The following is a 16,517-nucleotide window of genomic DNA, read 5'->3' on the forward strand; positions in this document are numbered from 1 at the left end:
GGCCAGTGGAGCTGCCCTGGTTTTGTGCCGTGGATGGGAGGGAAGGCTCGTGCTGGGAAAAGCACTGAGCAATAAACCTGTCCGGGGAGGGAGACGGATGGGCTTGGCCAGCTGTGCCTCTGCCAGCAAAATATCTACTCCATAATTGCATTTTAAACTTCTGGAGTCTTGTGGGTGGCCCAGGGTCCTGCTGGGGGGGGATGGAGCAGTGGGGAAACTGAGGCACGGGGTGGGTTGGTGGCAGTGGGATTTGGGTGGGGAGATGTCCCTTCCTCCTCCTCCTCCTGGGCTGCATCTCCCTGGATGTTTTCAGCAGCTGAGGATAGTTTATTGGGGGTGAAGGAACCACTTTTCCCTGTGTCTCTGCCAGCCTGGAGCGCTGTTTGTCTCCTCTCTGGTTTCTCAGACCAAAAAAAAAAAAACAACAAACAACCCCAAGAACAAATTTCTGCCTCCAAGAATATCCCGCTCCAGAGCAGATCTTGGAAAGAAACACTCAGGCTTTTTTTTTCTTCTTCTTTCTTTTCTCTTTTAAATCACTTGGCACTTAAGTCTCTGACACTGTTTTATTTTGAAATTTATTTTGTTTCCTTCCCTTCCCGGGAAAGTTTGACAGATTTGTGCTTTTTTTTTTTTTTTTTTTTTTTCCCTCCTCCCGTTGGGGAAAGTGCAGCCAAGTTTCAGATTCTCTCTCTCTCGAATCCGACGCGTCTCGTGGCGAGAGCTGAGGACCCGGGGGCTGCAGTGCGGGGGCACATCCCGCACGTGGGCTGGGCAGACGCTCCGTTTCGGGAAGGGTTGGGAAGAAAGCTGTGATGTCTCGGTGCCTCCAGGCGTACGAACAGGAGAGGACTCGCTTTCTGTTTTCTCAAAGAGAGGTTTCTTACGGTTCCGAGAGGGAAAAAAAAAAGCAGCTGGTGCGACGGAGCTGGGGCGCGCCCTCGGTGCTTTAAAAATATTAGCGCAAAGAGGAGGGAGAGCTCCAAAGATATGTAAAAGAGTTGGGGATTGTCGCTTTCTGGGCGTTTTACGGGCTTTTTTTTCCCCCTTGGTGTTTGGACTCGTGTTTGTCTGAGCGATGCATCCAAGCATCCCCCAGCACGGGGAGGCACAGCCCTTGTCGGCAGCAGCGAGGCCATTAACCGGCCAATCCCCGGGTGGTGCTGGGGGAATTACTGATGTAATTTGGGATAAAACGGGGAAAAAAAACCCAGCAGAAATAATCCCCTGGCCCGGCTCCGCTTTCCTGCCCTCCCGTTAGGGGATGTTTGCCCTTTGTTCGTTCCGCTTGCTCAGGGCTTTTTGAACACGCCTGCCCTGGTCAGCCCGGGGGCCCCTTGTCAGCCCAGGGCCACCCCCCTGTCAGCCCCAGGCCCCCCCCCCTGTCATCTCAGGACCCCCCCAGTCATCCCAGGACCCCCCCAGTCAGCCCCAGCCCCCCAGTCAGCCCAGGACCCCCCCAATCAGCCCCAGGATCCCCCCAGTCAGCCCCAGACCCCCCCTGTCAGCCCAGGGCCGCCCCTGTCAGCCCAGGGCCCCCCCTGTGAGCCCCAGCCCCCCTGTCAGTCCCAGGATCCCCCCATGTCAGCCCCAGGATCCCCCCATGTCAGCCCCAGGACCCCCCCAGTCAGCCCAGGACCCCCCCAGTCAGCCCCAGCCCCCCAGTCAGCCCAGGGCCCCCCCCGTCATCCCAGGGCCCCCCCCCGTCATCCCAGGACCCCCCCAGTCAGCCCCAGGGCCCCCCCCGTCATCCCAGGACCCCCCCAGTCAGCCCCAGGACACCCCCAGTCAGCCCCAGGGGCCCCGTTAATTAGCGCTGGTTCCCCGGTCCGGTGTAATGGTGGGTTTAATGGGACAAAGGGTCTGTGTTAATGACCCAGGGGGTTTAATGGGACAAAGGGTCTGTGTTAATGACCCAGGGGGTTTAATGGGACAAAGGGTCTGTGTTAATGACCCAGCCCCCTGCGGCCCCACGGACAAAGCCGGAGCTCCAGGGCTGGATGGATGTGGGATGATGGGCAAGGCTGGATGTGGGATGGAGAGGCCGGTTGTGGGATGTCAGGGGGGATGGATGAGGGATGATGGGGGTATCTGGGTGCAGGATGAGCCCCCCACATCCTGGTTGGATGTGGGAAGATGGGGGAGCTGGAATGTGGGATGATGGATGTGTCTGGATGCAGGATGGGGGGCTGGAATGTGGGATGTTGCAGGTGGCTGGCTGTGGGATGGTGAGGGCAGCTGGATAAAGGATGGAGAGGCTGGAATGTGGGATGCAGGAATATGGAGGGCTGGATTTGGATGTTGCAGGTGGCTGGCTGTGGGATGGTGAGGGCAGCTGGATAAAGGATGGAGAGGCTGGAATGTGGGATGCAGGAATATGGAGGGCTGGATTTGGATGTTGCAGGTGGCTGGATGTGGGATGATGAGGGCAGCTGGATGAAGGACAGAGGCTGGATGCAGGATGAGGGGGCTGGAACGTGGGATGATGGGGATGGCTGGATATGGGAAGATGGGGGGGCTGGAATGTGGGATGCTGGGAGTGTCTGGATGCAGGATGGAGGGCTGGATTCACGGTGACAGGGGGGTCTGGATGCAGGATGGGGGTTCTGGAATGTGGGATGTTGCAGGTGGCTGGCTGTGGGATGGTGAGGGCAGCTGGATAAAGGATGGAGAGGCTGGAATGTGGGATGCAGGAATATGGGAAGGCTGGATGCAGCATGGGGAGCTCTCTCCATGTCACCTATCGTGGGGACAAGTGACCTTTTAGATTTACTCCCAGTACTCCATTTAAATTCCATTTAAATGCTCAGCCAAGCACCTTGTGGGCCAGGGAGGTGGTGCCTGGCTTTTGCCTCTGCAAAGGGTAAAAAACAACCCCAACCCCCAGCAGATAAATATCTAATAAAATATAACTTATAAAAGGACTCAGCAGCACTGTCCCACAGCTGGGGGGGCTCAGTGGGGCATTTGTAGGGTGTTGGAGGTCCCTGCTCAGACCTGCCACCCTCGTGTTGGGCCATGGGCAGACCCCAAAGAGTCCAAGGTGGGTCCACAGGCAGAGGGCTGGGGCCAAAGCAGGAATTTCGTGTGGCCACCACAGCCCAGTGCCTTTTTTTGGGGGAGAAACCCCTGGTACAGTGACCACCCCCTGGGAAGCAAAGCTGGGAGCTGCATCCTGCTCCCAGGGCTGAGGCATCCCTGGGAGCTGAGACCTGCCAGCTCATTGCACTGGTGGGGCAGTGACTGGGAGCAGTGGGGCAGTGGCAGCACTCAGCACCATCCCCTGCTCACAGGGGGGGATGTCTGAGTCCCCCTGCATTCTGGGGGGCAGGACACCGCCCTGGGGGGGCTTCTGGGGAGGGAGCAGTGGCTCTGGGGGGTCTCAGCAGGCACTGACAGGACTCTCCCCACAGCTGGCTGCACCTTTGAGGAGGACAGTGACCCGAACCAGTGCGAGTACAGCCAGGGGGAGGAGGATGACTTCGAGTGGGAGCTGATCCGGAGCTATTTGATGCCTCACCTGACGCCTGACCTGCCTCACGGTGAGTCCTGGTGCCCCCCGTGTCCCTGGGGACCTCTGTCCTGCACACCAGGGCTGGCCTGTGTCCTCTCCTGCTTTAATTCCTGCTTGGAATTTAAATTTAGGCTTGGCTTGTGTGGGCAGGGTGGGTGTGGTGTGATGAGCTGTGTCGGTCCTCAGCACAGCAAGGCAGGATGTGTGTGTCCCTGGGGGAGGGTGACACTTGGGGACAGGGAAGGTGGGACCCTGTTGCTGCTGGGGGAGGAGGGATCTAACAGCCCAGCAGGGACAGGGACACTGTGTGGCTCCAGGTGCCTCCATGTCCCTGCCGTGCCACCCCCAACCTGGGCCTGTCATCTGTCTGGATGTGGTTTTGGGGTGGAAAGCAAAGATTCCCAGCTTTTCTCCCTCTCCATGTGACCTCTGCCATGGCTGGGTTGGCTGCCCTGGTCTGGCTGAGGGCTGTGTGGGGGATGTCCCCTCTGCCTGGGATGTCCCCTCTGCCTGAGATGTCCCCTCTGCCTGGGATGTCCCCTCTGCCTGGGATGTCCCCTGTCTCCCAGCCTGCAGCAGCTCAAGTGGCTTTCCACACTTCCCATGGCTCTTGGCAGCATCTCCAGTGACACCAAATTCCTCCTCTGCAGCTGCTGGCAGCCAGGATGCACCCAGATCCCCTCCTAAAGGGGCACCCTTGGAGCTGCTCTCCGTGCCTGGGATCTGCAGCCAATGCCTGCTCTTCCCTCACTGTTGTCTCCTGCAGGCTCATGAGAAATTCCCACCTCTGGGAGATGTGGAAAAGGGGGATACAACATGTTTCTGGCTCTTTCAAGTGCAGGGAAGGGCTTGGAGTTGGAGGCATCTCCGAGGCATCTTGGGAACTGTAAAGGAAGAAAATGCAAATGGACTTTTTTTTTTATAAATCTCATTGCTTTTAAGCTGTTTTTTTGTTATTTTCTGAGTCCATCTCCTCTCTAATGGCCAGGCTGGGGGAGCAGAGCCAGCCAGGCAGCCATGGGGAGCTCCCCTCTCCCATGAGGATGATGTGGTCATCATGCCTGGGTGGCATTTGGGGGCTTTACTTGCTCCCTGCTCCCAGATCTGTCCCCCCGTGACCCCCTTGAGTTGTCCCTGAACCCATTTGCTCTGTGAGATGCACTGGGCTTGGGATGCTCCTTGTTTTTGGGACTGCTGGCTCCTGCCTGGTCCTGAGGCTCCATCTCCTGCCCAGCCTGGAGGGCTGGTCCTGTGCTGAGGATGGGCAGAAAGAGGAGAGCTGGTTTAGGGCTCGACACTAAAAACAACCTTTTTTTATTTATTAAAATATCACCTGCTTTATAGAAAACTCTTTTCTGCTCCACCAATCTGCCTCCAGCTGTTTATCCTGTGCCTTGTTCATGCCAGGGCTTAATTTGGCTTTTCCCCTCCGCTAACTCTCCTCTTCCTTTACCTTTTCCCATCACCTTTTCCTTCCATCCCGTCCCCACTGGCATGTCCTGGGTGCTGGGTGAGGGCAAACGACCCTCAGCCTGCCTGTGGGACTGCTTTGATGGTTTTCTAAATAATTGCTTTAAACTGCACTGTCCTAATTGGTGTGTGTCCAGGGGGGGTTTGTCCCTGGGCAGAGAGGGGGGAAGCAGAGCTGGGGCTTGAAGTGGCTCGTGATGGAGAGTCTGAAACGTGTCATTAGTTGGGTTTTCTGCTCGATTTTCAGCTGTCATTTAAATCTGCAGTGAACTGTTTAAAGCCTGGGGGCTTGCAGGGGGCTGAGAGTGGAAGGGGGCTGCTCTCCTTGCTCGAGGAAATAACTGAGGCTCAGCAAGAGATGGGGGATCAAAGGAATGCAGAGGATTTAGGAAATGAACTCCAGGCTCCAGGGGGAAGCCGATGTGACTGTCCCAGGTTGGATGGTGCCCTGGGAAGAGCACCCAAACCTCCTGGGTGAGGGACAGTGACACCCAAAGGGATGCTCATCCCCTAATACCAGGTAGATCCTGTTTTCCCATGGTCCTGGGGCACCCAGTGGGTGCAGGGCCCCTGGTTTTGTGTGGTTTTACCCACGGGGCTCCTGCAGCCTGATGGTCCTGCAGTGGCTGAGGGGGATTTCGCAGCACTGGGGCCTCTCCAGGGAGCACTTTCAAAAGGAGCCTCGTGGTCTTAGATTAAAATGAGTTTTTATTGGAGATCAGCCAGTTTCAAGGAGCAGAGGATTTATTGGAGCGGGTGCTGGCTGCTGGCCACCTGCCTCTACCTTTCCAGCCTGCTTTCCTTTTGCTTTCTTGTTTGGTTTGTTTGTTTTTTTTCTCCCCTGTCTCTCTTTCACCTAAAGATGATGGATGGGTCTCTCCCACGTTGCAATAGTGATTTTTATTTTTTTTTATCTCTTTATTGTTGGTGTTTTTTTTTTTTAAAGGAGCAGTGGGGAGCCAGGGAGGGCAGGTGTGAGGCTGCAATCCCACAATGGTTTGGGTTGGAAGGGACCTTAAAGATCATCTCATTCCACCCCCTGCCATGGGCAGGGACACCTCCCACTAGCCCAGGTTGCTCCAAGCCCCCTCCAACCTGGCCTTGGACACTTCCAGGGGTCCAGGGGCAGCCACAGGTTCTCTGGGCAACCTGTGCCAGGGCCTCCCCACCCTCACAGGGAACAATTCCTTCCCAATATCCCATCTCTCCCTGCCCTCTGGCAGTGGGAAGCCATTCCCTGTGTCCTGTCCCTCCATCCCTTGTCCCCAGTCCCTCTCCAGCTCTCCTGGAGCCCCTTCAGGCACTGGAAGGGCTAAAACAACATCTTGATGGGTGAGTTTTTTCCCTCAAATGGCAGTTTTTCCTAGATTTTCCTTCCAAACTCAGTGGCATTAGGAAACCCTCTGTGACTCAGAGTTTCTGTGCCCTGCATGGAGCTGCCGTGTCCCTGTCTAGCCCTGTCACTGAGCTGGGGGGTGACCAAGCTGTTGTCCCCACCCTGGTGAGCTCTGCTGTCCCTCCATCCCCTCCAAGGAGTCACTCCTTCAGCTGGCAGCTCCAGCTCTGCTTCCCAACCAGCTCCTGCTCCACATCCATAAAAACCTTGCAAAATGAAGCCTGATTTTTTTGGCTCCCTGGGGGAATTGCTGTGGGTTGTCCAAGGCCACAGGAGATCAGCTCTTGGTGCTGGAGCTTCCCTGGGAGATGCTCAGGGCAGAGGCAGGGATTGAATCCCTGATTCCTGTGCCTGCCCTAAGATGGAGAAGGACCTGACACACGTGGAGGCACTGACAGCTTCATTTTCCAGCGGGATTTCCTGGAGACAGATGCTGCAGTGCTCAGACCTGGTCCCTTGGCACCTCTTGTCTGCCTCTCCCTGTCATCCTGCCTGGCTTTCCACTGCCTTCCAAGAGCTCTTGGAATTATTCTTTTCTTTCTTTATTTTTATCTCTCAGTGGTTTTGTAGGAGGAAAAACTCATTGAGACAGGGAAGCAGAGGGGGAGTGGGTTCTCCTCTCCTCTTCTTGCAGGGCTGTTTGGGTTTTTCCTGGAAGGATCAGTGGCAGGCAGGACCCTTGGGATGGGCAGCGTGATGGGGAGAGCTGCCCCTTTCCTGCAGGTGAGCAGGACTTCACCTGGAGCTGGGGGAAAATCCTGTGGGAGATCTTTGCTCCCCAGCTCTTGGCTGAGGTTATTGGAGGGTTTGATTTATCCTCGAAGACCTGCTTTGAATTCCAAGGAAGATCTGATCCCACAAGTGGGAAAATTTACCTGGAGACCCCCCATGAGGATTTGCTGGGAGGGTCCAAGGCTCTCTGTGCTGGTTTTGCAGCTCAACCCTCATCATTGACTTCTGCAGAGCAAATTGCTGGGTCTTCCTTAGGGAACAATGCTGGAACCTTGTTTCTCTCTTCATTTATCTGATTGAATTATTATTATTTAGTGCTTTTTGAGTCTTTTCTTTTTTTCCACAGAGCACTTGGGCTCTTTTCTAAAAGCAAACCTGAAAGTGAAAATATAATACATTGCTGCAGCTGAGATGGGGGGGGGGCACAGAGGGGCTGATGTGTTATTTGTGGTGACAAAAGGGGGGTGACAGCTCGCCTGGACCTTTCTGGTGTCAAACCAACCTTAGACTGAGGATCAGAGGAAGGATTTAAGGAGCGATGCACGATATTGATGTGCACCCAAATCCTGTTTTGGATTGAGGTCTCCACCAGGAGATGCCTCAGGGCTGCTTCTGCAGCTCACATTTCACGGGAGGTTTGGAAATGGTTTCTCTCATCGTGGTTTTTGGAGCAGATTTTGGCTGTGTGATGCCAACATCTGGATACAGCTCCAAAATAACCCTTGGCTGGGATAGTGCATCAACCCTCTGGCTGCTGGGAATGGTCCTGCCTGTCCCCCTCCGCCTTTGGACACCCCTCCTCTCCATCCCTGCCTCCAGCTTTGCTGGCAGGAGTTAAGCTAAGCTTTAAAAGCTGGAATTTGGCAGTTTGCACAGGTTTTGCTGCAGCTCTGCTTTTGCCCTGGCTGGGAAAGCTGCTGGACCCTGGTGTGTGCTGAGCACCCAGTGGGGTGGGGGCTTGGAGGGGATCCCTGGAAGTGCTGGTGGATTAACAGGGAACAAGTGGAAGGTGTTTGGGGAATGCCCAAGTCCTTGCTGCATCTCTCTCTGAGGGGCTGTGCAGCCCCCCTTGTCCTTGGGTACCTGGGAGCATCCCCTGGAGCTGCCTGGCAGCATCCCAGATGGATCAAGAGCCCAGGGAGGAGCAGGTTGGGGACCTGCTGTGGGACTGTGTCTGCAGGCTGTCACCCCTTGTCACCCTTTTGTCACCTTGTCTGTCCTGCTGCCTTTAGAGCTCCCTGGGCACTGGTGCTGCTGGGGGAGCACCCACGTGGGGCTCTGCTGCCGTTTTATTGGGGTGCATTAAAAAAGCAGCCCAGAAATCTCACTGACAACCACAAACATCCTCTTTTAAAAAAAAAGAGAGGGGCTGCTGAGGGTGTTCGTAACCCCCAGCCACCTCTGCCTGGAGCTCCCTGCTCCAGGATATTCCCAGTGCCAGGAGATGCCCCTCGTGGGATGCAGGGACAAGTGTAATCATAGAATCATGGAATGGTTTAGGTTGGAAAGGACCTTAAAGCCCATCTTGTCATCTTGTTCCACCCCCTCTATAGGCAGGGACACCTTCCACTAGCCCAGGTCACTCCAAACCCTGTCCAGCCTGGCTTTGGACACTTCCAGGGATCCAGGGGCAGCCACAGCTTCTCTGGGCAACCTGTGCCAGGGCCTCCCCACGCTCACAGGGAAAAGATTCCTTCCCAATATCCCACCTATCCCTGCCCTCTGGCTGTTCCAAGTACCTCTGCTTCTCCTGTGTTTCAAAAAACAAACCCAACCCACACCCTGGGCTTGAAGCAAAGTCCAGATATTTACAGCAGAGGAGGATATAATTAGCACAAAAGCAAGCAGTTGGAACCTGCTTTTTCCGATGCCGCAACACCGGGAAGAGAATTAATGGGGGAAAATTGTGTGTGTGGGAAGCCCTGTCTGATGAGGGAGGCTCAGGTGGATCCCTGCTCCCAGATGGCCTTAATGGGCATTCCGTGTCTTTTAAAATAACCCCTCGGTGGTTTAATTTTAGTCTTGGCCTCTTTATTTTGGTCCTGTGGCTCTTTGTTTGTGAAGGGAGGGCGGGAGGAAGGGCCTGCGTTTGTTAACGAGGGCCAGTTCGTTAATGAGGTGGCCTTTGGGACATGTCCCCTGGCACGAGGGGGGGGTCAGCAGTCACCCCCCACATGCCACAGCCTGGACCAAATGGAGCTGATCTCGTTGGAGCAGAAGTAATTTTGCTGGGGGGAAAGGAGAGGAGAAAAAAGGGAAGTCTGGCCGCGGTGCCTTCCCCTCTGTCGGTGAAATGAGCTGTGCTGGGCTCCAGGGACATGAATTGTCATCCTTTTAGTTCACCCTGAGTGGCCACCCCAAGGGGCCAGGTGGCCACGTGGGTCAGGGACACGGGGAAAATTGGCCTTTTGGGTGGTTTCTTTGCCTTGGCCCAGCTCCCATCCCTGAGGGATGCACTGGGAGATGTGGGTGGTACCTGGCACTGTGTCACCCCAGCTGAGGCTGGGACCCCCTGGGTGTGTTGGGGTCCCCTCAGGTGCAGGTCCCAAATGCTGTGGGGGATGGATGGGTGTCCTCTGCAATCCCAAATACTGTGTGGGATGAATGGATGATCCTAAATGCTGGGAGGGATGGACAAGTGCCTCCTACGATCCCAAATGCTGGGGGAGATGGATGGGTGTCCTCTGCAATCCTAAATACTGTGTGGGGTGGATGGGTGCCTTCTGTGATCCCAGATGATGGGGAGGGGATGGATGAATGCCTCCTACAATCCCAAACTCTATGGGGATGGATGAGTGGCCCCTGTGATCCCAAATGCTGCAGGGAATGGATGGGTACCCTCTGCAATCCCAAATGCTGTGGGGGATGAATGAGTGCCCCCTGCAATCCCAAATGCTGTGGGGGATGGATGGGCTCCCCTACAATTCCCCTTTGCCTTCATTAGGCTTTTCTTGGAGCTCCTCAGTGAGAGCTGATGGGAGGAAGTGCCTGGATTTGGAATTAGCCAGTGGTGAGAGCCATTAATAATGGAGCACAGACTGTCAAGAAAACAATGGTGGGCTTGGATAAACGGCCCAGCTTTGCTACTTACAGCTCCTGCTGTTATTAAAATGGAGATTAATAATCCCCTCGCCTTTGGTGAGGGGGAGGATTTGGTGGGGCAGCTTCTTATTTTCCCTGTGTCCCACCCACCTTGTACCCCAGCCCCTGGACAGCTGGGACTCCTGTATCCCCCTCCTGCCTCCAGACTGCCTGACTGGAGTGTGCAGGGCAGGGAATGATGCCGCCTTTGGGATCCCCTTTTGGGATTTTCAACCTGCCTGCCCCAATAATTAAGGCTTCAGGGTTGCACTGGGGGCTCCTGGCTTTGCTGCTGGGGATGTGGGGGGGACAGGAAGTGGGATACCAGTGGCTGCCAGTGGTGGGGCAGGCCTGGGAATGACATTCCTGGCATCCCGGAGAGCAGCGATGGTTGCACTCGTTAAGCAAACGAGCTTTCTCCCCCTGCTGTGCACAGTTTAAACTCGGCAACAACTGCGTGGTAAACGATGGGAGGAGCTGGGAATGGGAATGACACAGCTGGGGCCCGGCTGGGGAGGGGGACTGACGCAGCTGAAGCTGTGAGAATTAAAGGGCAGCAGGTGGAGGGTCTCTGGTGCCATCGAAGCCATTCCTGACCCCGGTGCCCTGGGAAGAGGGGGCAGGTTATCCTGGAGGCAGCTGGTCCAGTCCTTTCCTCCTCGTCCAGTAGCCAGGTTCCATCTCAGTGTCCTGCTGCTGCCCACATCCAACAGACTCCATCCTGTCCTGCACATCCCCCAGGGCATGGACCACTGTCCTGGGGAACATGAGCATCTTTGTGATCCCACATCCTCCACCTCCTCCATCCCTGCTGGCAAAGCTCAGGAGGTGTGGAACAGGGGGATTAAAATCATAGAATCCTCTGACCTGGACAAGGACCCCCAAGGATCATCCAGTCCAACCCCCAGCCCTGCACAGACACCCCAACAATCCCACCCTGTCCCTGAGAGTGTTGTCCAAACCCTCCTGCAGCTCTGGCAGCCTTGGGGCTGTGCCCACTGCCCTGGGGAGCCTGGGCAGTGCCCATCCAGCCTTGGGGGAAGAACCTTTGCCTGAGATCCAACCTGAGCCTGCCCTGACACAGCTCCAGCCATTCCCTGGGTGCTGTCCCTGCTCCCCCAGAGCAGAGATTGGAGCTGCCCCTCGGGAGGAGCTGCAACTTCTCCTGAGCTCTGCCCTCAGCCTGCTCTGCTCCAGCTGGACACACCAAGTGCCCTCAGCTGCTCCTCCTATGGCTTCATCTCCAGGCCCTTCACCATTTCCTAGTTACTCCACGCTCTCCCTCTTCTCCCTCCCTCCGCAGGCTCCTACCTGATGGTGAACTCCTCCCAGCACGCTCCAGGCCAGAAAGCTCACCTGCTTTTCCAGGCCCTGAGCGAGAATGACACCCACTGCCTGCAGTTCAGCTACTTCATGTACAGCCGGGACGGGCACAGCCCCGGCACCCTCAGTGCCTACGTGCGGGTCACGGGGGGCCCGGTGGGCAGCGCCGTCTGGAACGCCTCGGGCTCCCACGGCCGCCAGTGGCACCAGGCAGAACTGGCTGTCAGCTTGTTCTGGCCCAGTGAGTACCAGGTGAGCCCCAGCAGACCTCCAGCCCCCCCCTCAGCCCCCCTGGCCACGGGTGACTGCAGTGTTTGGTGCCGCAGGTCCTGTTCGAGGCGGTGGTGTCCGGCGAGCGCAGGGGGTACCTCGGCTTGGATGACATTCTGCTCCTGAATTATCCGTGCTGTGAGTGCCAGGGGGTGGGGCTCGAGGGGGGTGGCAGTGGGGAGGTGGGTGCTGGTGTCCTGGTGCCCGTTGGGGTGATCCTGGAGAGAGCTGGTGGACTAAGGCCGGGTGCAGCCTGGGTGTCCTGTTGTCACCTGGGCTGGTGGAGCTCCATCCCCTGGGCACCCCTGAGGCTCCTTTCTCCATCTCCATCCCCATCCCTGCCAGCTCCAACGTTGCTTTTGTTTTTATAAAACCTTGGAAAAGCACAGACTGAACATGGGGCTTGAGTGTTCCCGTCAAGAGGGTCCACCCAGACCGGTTGGAACCCAAAATCCCAGGCTGTCCCAACACATTGGCTCTTGGGGTTCGCCACTTACTTCTTCCAGAGACCTGCCCCTCTCTATCAACCCCAGAGCCTGCCTCTGGCAGGGATGCCAGAGGGTGCATCCCTCCCTGGGACACTGGCTGTACGGAGACAGGAACAAATTCTTGACTCTGAGCTGAAGCTGGTGTTTGCTGGGTGCTTTGGTGTAATGCTTCTCCTTGGTTGGTTGGTACTCCTGTAAAACCTTTTGCCAAAATGCTTGGTTTTTTTCACTAAATAAAAAGAAGTCTCCTGGGAAAAAGTCTGTGGCTTTTTCTCTTTACCTGAATTCAAGGTATCAAAGAGCTGAAGGCTCTGGAAAAGTTCACGTGGGTGAACTCTTGGAGTCTAAACATCTGTAAAACACCCGGTAAAGCTCGAGGCTTCGGGACTGGGGTTTTGGAGCTCGGCCCCAGCCACGACATCCCGGGTGGGTTTTTTGGGCATGGTGGGATTTTTTTTTTGAGGATCCCCTCAGAGCTCGGCCGCTTTGTCACCTCTCCCTTGTGCCCTCTGGCAGCCAAAGCCCCTCATTTCTCCCGCCTGGGCGACGTGGAGGTGAACGCGGGGCAAAACGCCACCTTCCAGTGCGTGGCCGCCGGGAAGGCGTCCGAGGCCGAGCGCTTCCTCATGCAGGTGAGGGGTGCTCCTGGTAAAACCCCGACCTGGGGACAACGTCTGGTGGCCCTGGGCGTGCCTGCAGTGACGTCTGGTCTCTCCCGTGGCGCAGAGGCAGAGCGGCCAGGCGGTCCCCGCCGCCTCGGTGAAGCACATCAGCCACCGGCGCTTCCTGGCCACCTTCCAGCTGGACGAGGTGTCCAAGGCGCAGCAGGATCTGTACCGCTGTGTCACCCAGTCCAGCCGGGGCTCGGGGGTCTCCAACTTCGCCGAGCTCATCGTCAAAGGTGGGTGATGTGCTGTTGGGTCTCTGGGTCACGGATGGGCCGTCCCTGCTCTGCTGCTGGCAGAGGAGGAGGAAGGTGGGATGCCCGGGGCAGTGGGATCGCAGTTTCTTCTTGCTACACACAGACTTTGCATCATAAAAACCAGGAAACTGCCTTTGCTGGTGGCCTGAGATGATTTATTTTTGATTGCAGTAGGTGGGAATTAATTAATTATGGTGAAACTGTGTGGCACCACGCTGGGCTGTGTATCTCATAAAGATAATTAAGGTTTGATCAGATGAAACCCTATTGCAGCTGTTAAAGCCTCACTGAGGGCACATGCACAGGCTGAAGTTTGAGGACTAGCTGGTGCCCTCCTGTACTTTGGTGTCGATCCCCACGTCCTCTGGGTGGGGAATCCGAGTTTGTCCCGTGCTTTTCAGCATGAATCATGGAACGGTTTGGGTTGGAAGGGACCTTAAAGCTCTAATTGTTCCACTCCACGTGGCAGGGACACCTTCCACTAGATCAGGTTGCTCACAGCTCCATCCAGGGCCTTGAACACTTCCAGGGATGGGGCATCCACAGCTTCTCTGGGCAACCTGTGCCAGGGTCTCACCACTCCCAGAGTAAAGAATTTTTTCCTAATATCCAATCTAAACCTACTCTCTGTCAGTGTGAAGCCATTCTCCCTTGTCCTGTCACTCCAGGCTCTTGTAAAAGGTCCCTCTCCATCTTTTTTGTAGGCCCTTCAGGCACTGGAGGACCACAATTAGGTCATGCCTAAGCCTTCTTTTTTGCAGACTGAATGTGGTCGGTTTGTGTGGGAAGAGATGTTTGGGATGTGTCAGCTGTAACGAGTCAACAATAAAATTGTGGCGGCCGTGGTTGTGCCAGCGTTGGCCTGGCTCTGGGAGCTGCTTCTGGAGGGGGACGCTCCACCTGCCCCTTCTCTGTTCTCTTCCAGAGCCCCCCACACCCATTGCACCCCCCCAGCTGCTCCGGGCCGGCTCCACCTACCTCATCATCCAGCTCAACACCAACTCCATCATCGGCGACGGCCCCATCGTGCGCAAGGAGATCGAGTACCGCATGACCTCGGGGCCCTGGTCGGAGGTGCACGCTGTCAACATGCAGACCTACAAGCTCTGGCACCTGGACCCGGACACCGAGTATGAGATCAGCGTCCTGCTCACCCGGCCCGGCGAGGGGGGCACCGGCAAACCGGGGCCGCCCCTCATCAGCCGCACCAAGTGCGCAGGTGGGTCCCACGGGGCCACCCAGGGCGGCTTTGGGAGAGGTCCCCTGCCACCCCCAGCCCTTCCCACCACCCGTGGGCGTGGAAGGATGTTCACTGCCATTAATCCAAGCCACCCACGTGCATGTGTTGGCAGAGGAACTTGTCTCCTCGTTAGCGCCGACTTCTCCCTTCACGCCAATTAGAGCTAATTAAGCTTCCCAGGGATGGCACTCTCCTCCTTTCAAGAGCCTGAAAGGGGCTTGGTGAGAACAGAAGGGCTCCCATGGCCTCTCTATCTGGTTATCTGGGGCTGCTCATAGGGTAGGTGCTCCCGGTGGAACTGGTGCCCGACTTCACCTCCTCAGGGAAGGGATGAGCCCATGGGGGCTGCTGTCCCTGCAGTGTTGGTGGCTGTGAGACCCAGTGATGTGCCTAGCCCTGTCTGCAGGGCAGCAGCATCCTGTGCTGGGGCTGGTCCCAGTTTTGGGGCCAGGGTTGCTCTCTGCACTCACCCCTGTAGAAGGGTTTTCCCTGACAATGCACATAAATCCATGAGACGTTTTTCTTCCTCGCTCATCTCTCCCCGTCTCTTCCCACGCAGAGCCCATGAGGGCCCCCAAAGGCCTGGCTTTCTCCGAGATCCAGTCCAGGCAGCTGACACTGCAGTGGGAGCCACTGGGCTACAACCTGACCCGCTGCCACACCTACACCGTCTCGCTCTGCTACCGCTACTTCGTGGGCAGCGGCCACAACCAGACCTTCCAGGAGTGCGTGAAGATGGAGCGGAACGCCAACCGCTACACCATCAAAAACCTGCTGCCCTACAAGAACATCCACGTCAAGCTCATCCTCTCCAACCCCGAGGGCCGCAAGGAGGGCAAGGAGGTGGTTTTTCAGACCGATGAGGATGGTGAGTCCGCTCAGGGAGGTGCCCCACCCCCAGAAATGGGACTCTGTGGCTGTTGAACTATCAGTGTGTTTCTTGTGGTGGGCTCTCAGCCCAGGGTGGGAATATCTCCTGTGGCATTGAACTTACAGGGAAGTGAAAAAGGTGTTGCAGCCTCAGGGCTGCGCAGGGGGAGGTGAGAGAAAGGGGCATTGGTGGTGGTTGGGGAAGGGAAGTGCTTGGGGGCTGGATGGGGGTGTCACTGCAGACACACTGCCCTCGGCCTCGGAGTGGAGTTTGACCCATGCCCGGTCTGGTGGAGGGTGTGAGAGTTGGCTGATGCCCAGCTCCTCCCAGCACAAGCCTCCTCACTCATCCCTTATTGGGAACCAAAGCCTGGTAGTGATAATAACAGCAATTAAAACAATTAATGTTTTGTACTTAGGTAACGTCTTTTATCTGCTTGGTCGCTGATGGATCCAGCACTGCTGAATTCCTGGGAGAGAGCTGTTAACCAAGGCAGGAGCAGCTTTACTTGGCTCCCCCAGTGCTCTTCCCCAGTTCAGTTTGCCCTGGAGCAAGTTCAGGTTGTGCAGATGAGCTCTGTGGTGATCAGGGCCCTTGTTTTTTGGCACAGCATTGCTCCTGAGAGGCTGAGCTGTTGTTTTCCCCCTGTTCTGGCTGTGCCCCGGGGTTGGGTCCCTGCTGCCAGCACCTGAGTGGGGTGATGTCCTCGCTGGAGGCTCCATTGCTCCATTGTTTTGGAATCTTCTCCAAGGCTGTCCTGGAGCTGGGGCCACTGTGCAGGTCTCCCAGGTCTGGCCTTACCTGCACTGCGTCTCTCCATCAGCAGTGTTTGGGTCACTTGGGCTCTGGAGAGCAGTGGATATGGCAGGAGGCACAGGACAGGGCTGGCTCTGTGTGTCTGGTGCCACCCATCAGTGACAGGCCACATCCAGGGCTGGCCTCTCCCACTGGTGACTCCTGCTTGTCACATCCTCTTTGCTGCCCCACAGGGATCTCCCCCGTGTGCTGTGATGCCCCTTCAGGGGCAGTTGGGCAGCCCCCACAGGGGCAGAGCTGCCCCTCTCATGGCTGGTGGGGCCAGGGGGCCTCATCCTGCTCCGTGGGGGCTTGTGTGGGTGCAAGGAGCTGCTGCAGCCCTGGGTGGATGCTGGGTGCTGAGCACCAGGAGCATCCCCGGCTCTCCCAGAGCCACGTGTTAAACAAAACCAGA

General features: G+C 56.6%; 1 protein-coding gene across 2 annotated transcripts in view; it reads left to right on the forward strand.

Moving 5' to 3' along the window:
• The window catches only part of PTPRU (protein tyrosine phosphatase receptor type U), a 67,702-nt gene that overhangs the window by 14,539 nt on the left and 36,646 nt on the right, over positions 1 to 16,517 (forward strand). Inside the window, exons 2-8 of one of the 2 annotated variants that reach the window (XM_051807085.1) lie at positions 3,414 to 3,542; positions 11,497 to 11,768; positions 11,843 to 11,924; positions 12,791 to 12,906; positions 13,001 to 13,175; positions 14,122 to 14,415; positions 14,996 to 15,304. In XM_051807085.1, the coding sequence (XP_051663045.1) occupies positions 3,512 to 3,542; positions 11,497 to 11,768; positions 11,843 to 11,924; positions 12,791 to 12,906; positions 13,001 to 13,175; positions 14,122 to 14,415; positions 14,996 to 15,304 (1,279 nt within the window). In that variant the 5' untranslated portion in view covers positions 3,414 to 3,511. Of the gene's footprint in view, positions 1 to 3,413; positions 3,543 to 11,496; positions 11,769 to 11,842; positions 11,925 to 12,790; positions 12,907 to 13,000; positions 13,176 to 14,121; positions 14,416 to 14,995; positions 15,305 to 16,517 lie in introns of those variants that run through there. The other variant, XM_051807084.1, reaches the window with a different exon arrangement.

The sequence above is a fragment of the Manacus candei genome, unplaced genomic scaffold (assembly GCF_025592945.1).
Source record: "Manacus candei isolate 608988 ecotype Guabito, Panama unplaced genomic scaffold, ASM2559294v1 h1tg000070l, whole genome shotgun sequence".
Lineage (NCBI taxonomy): Eukaryota > Metazoa > Chordata > Aves > Passeriformes > Pipridae > Manacus > Manacus candei.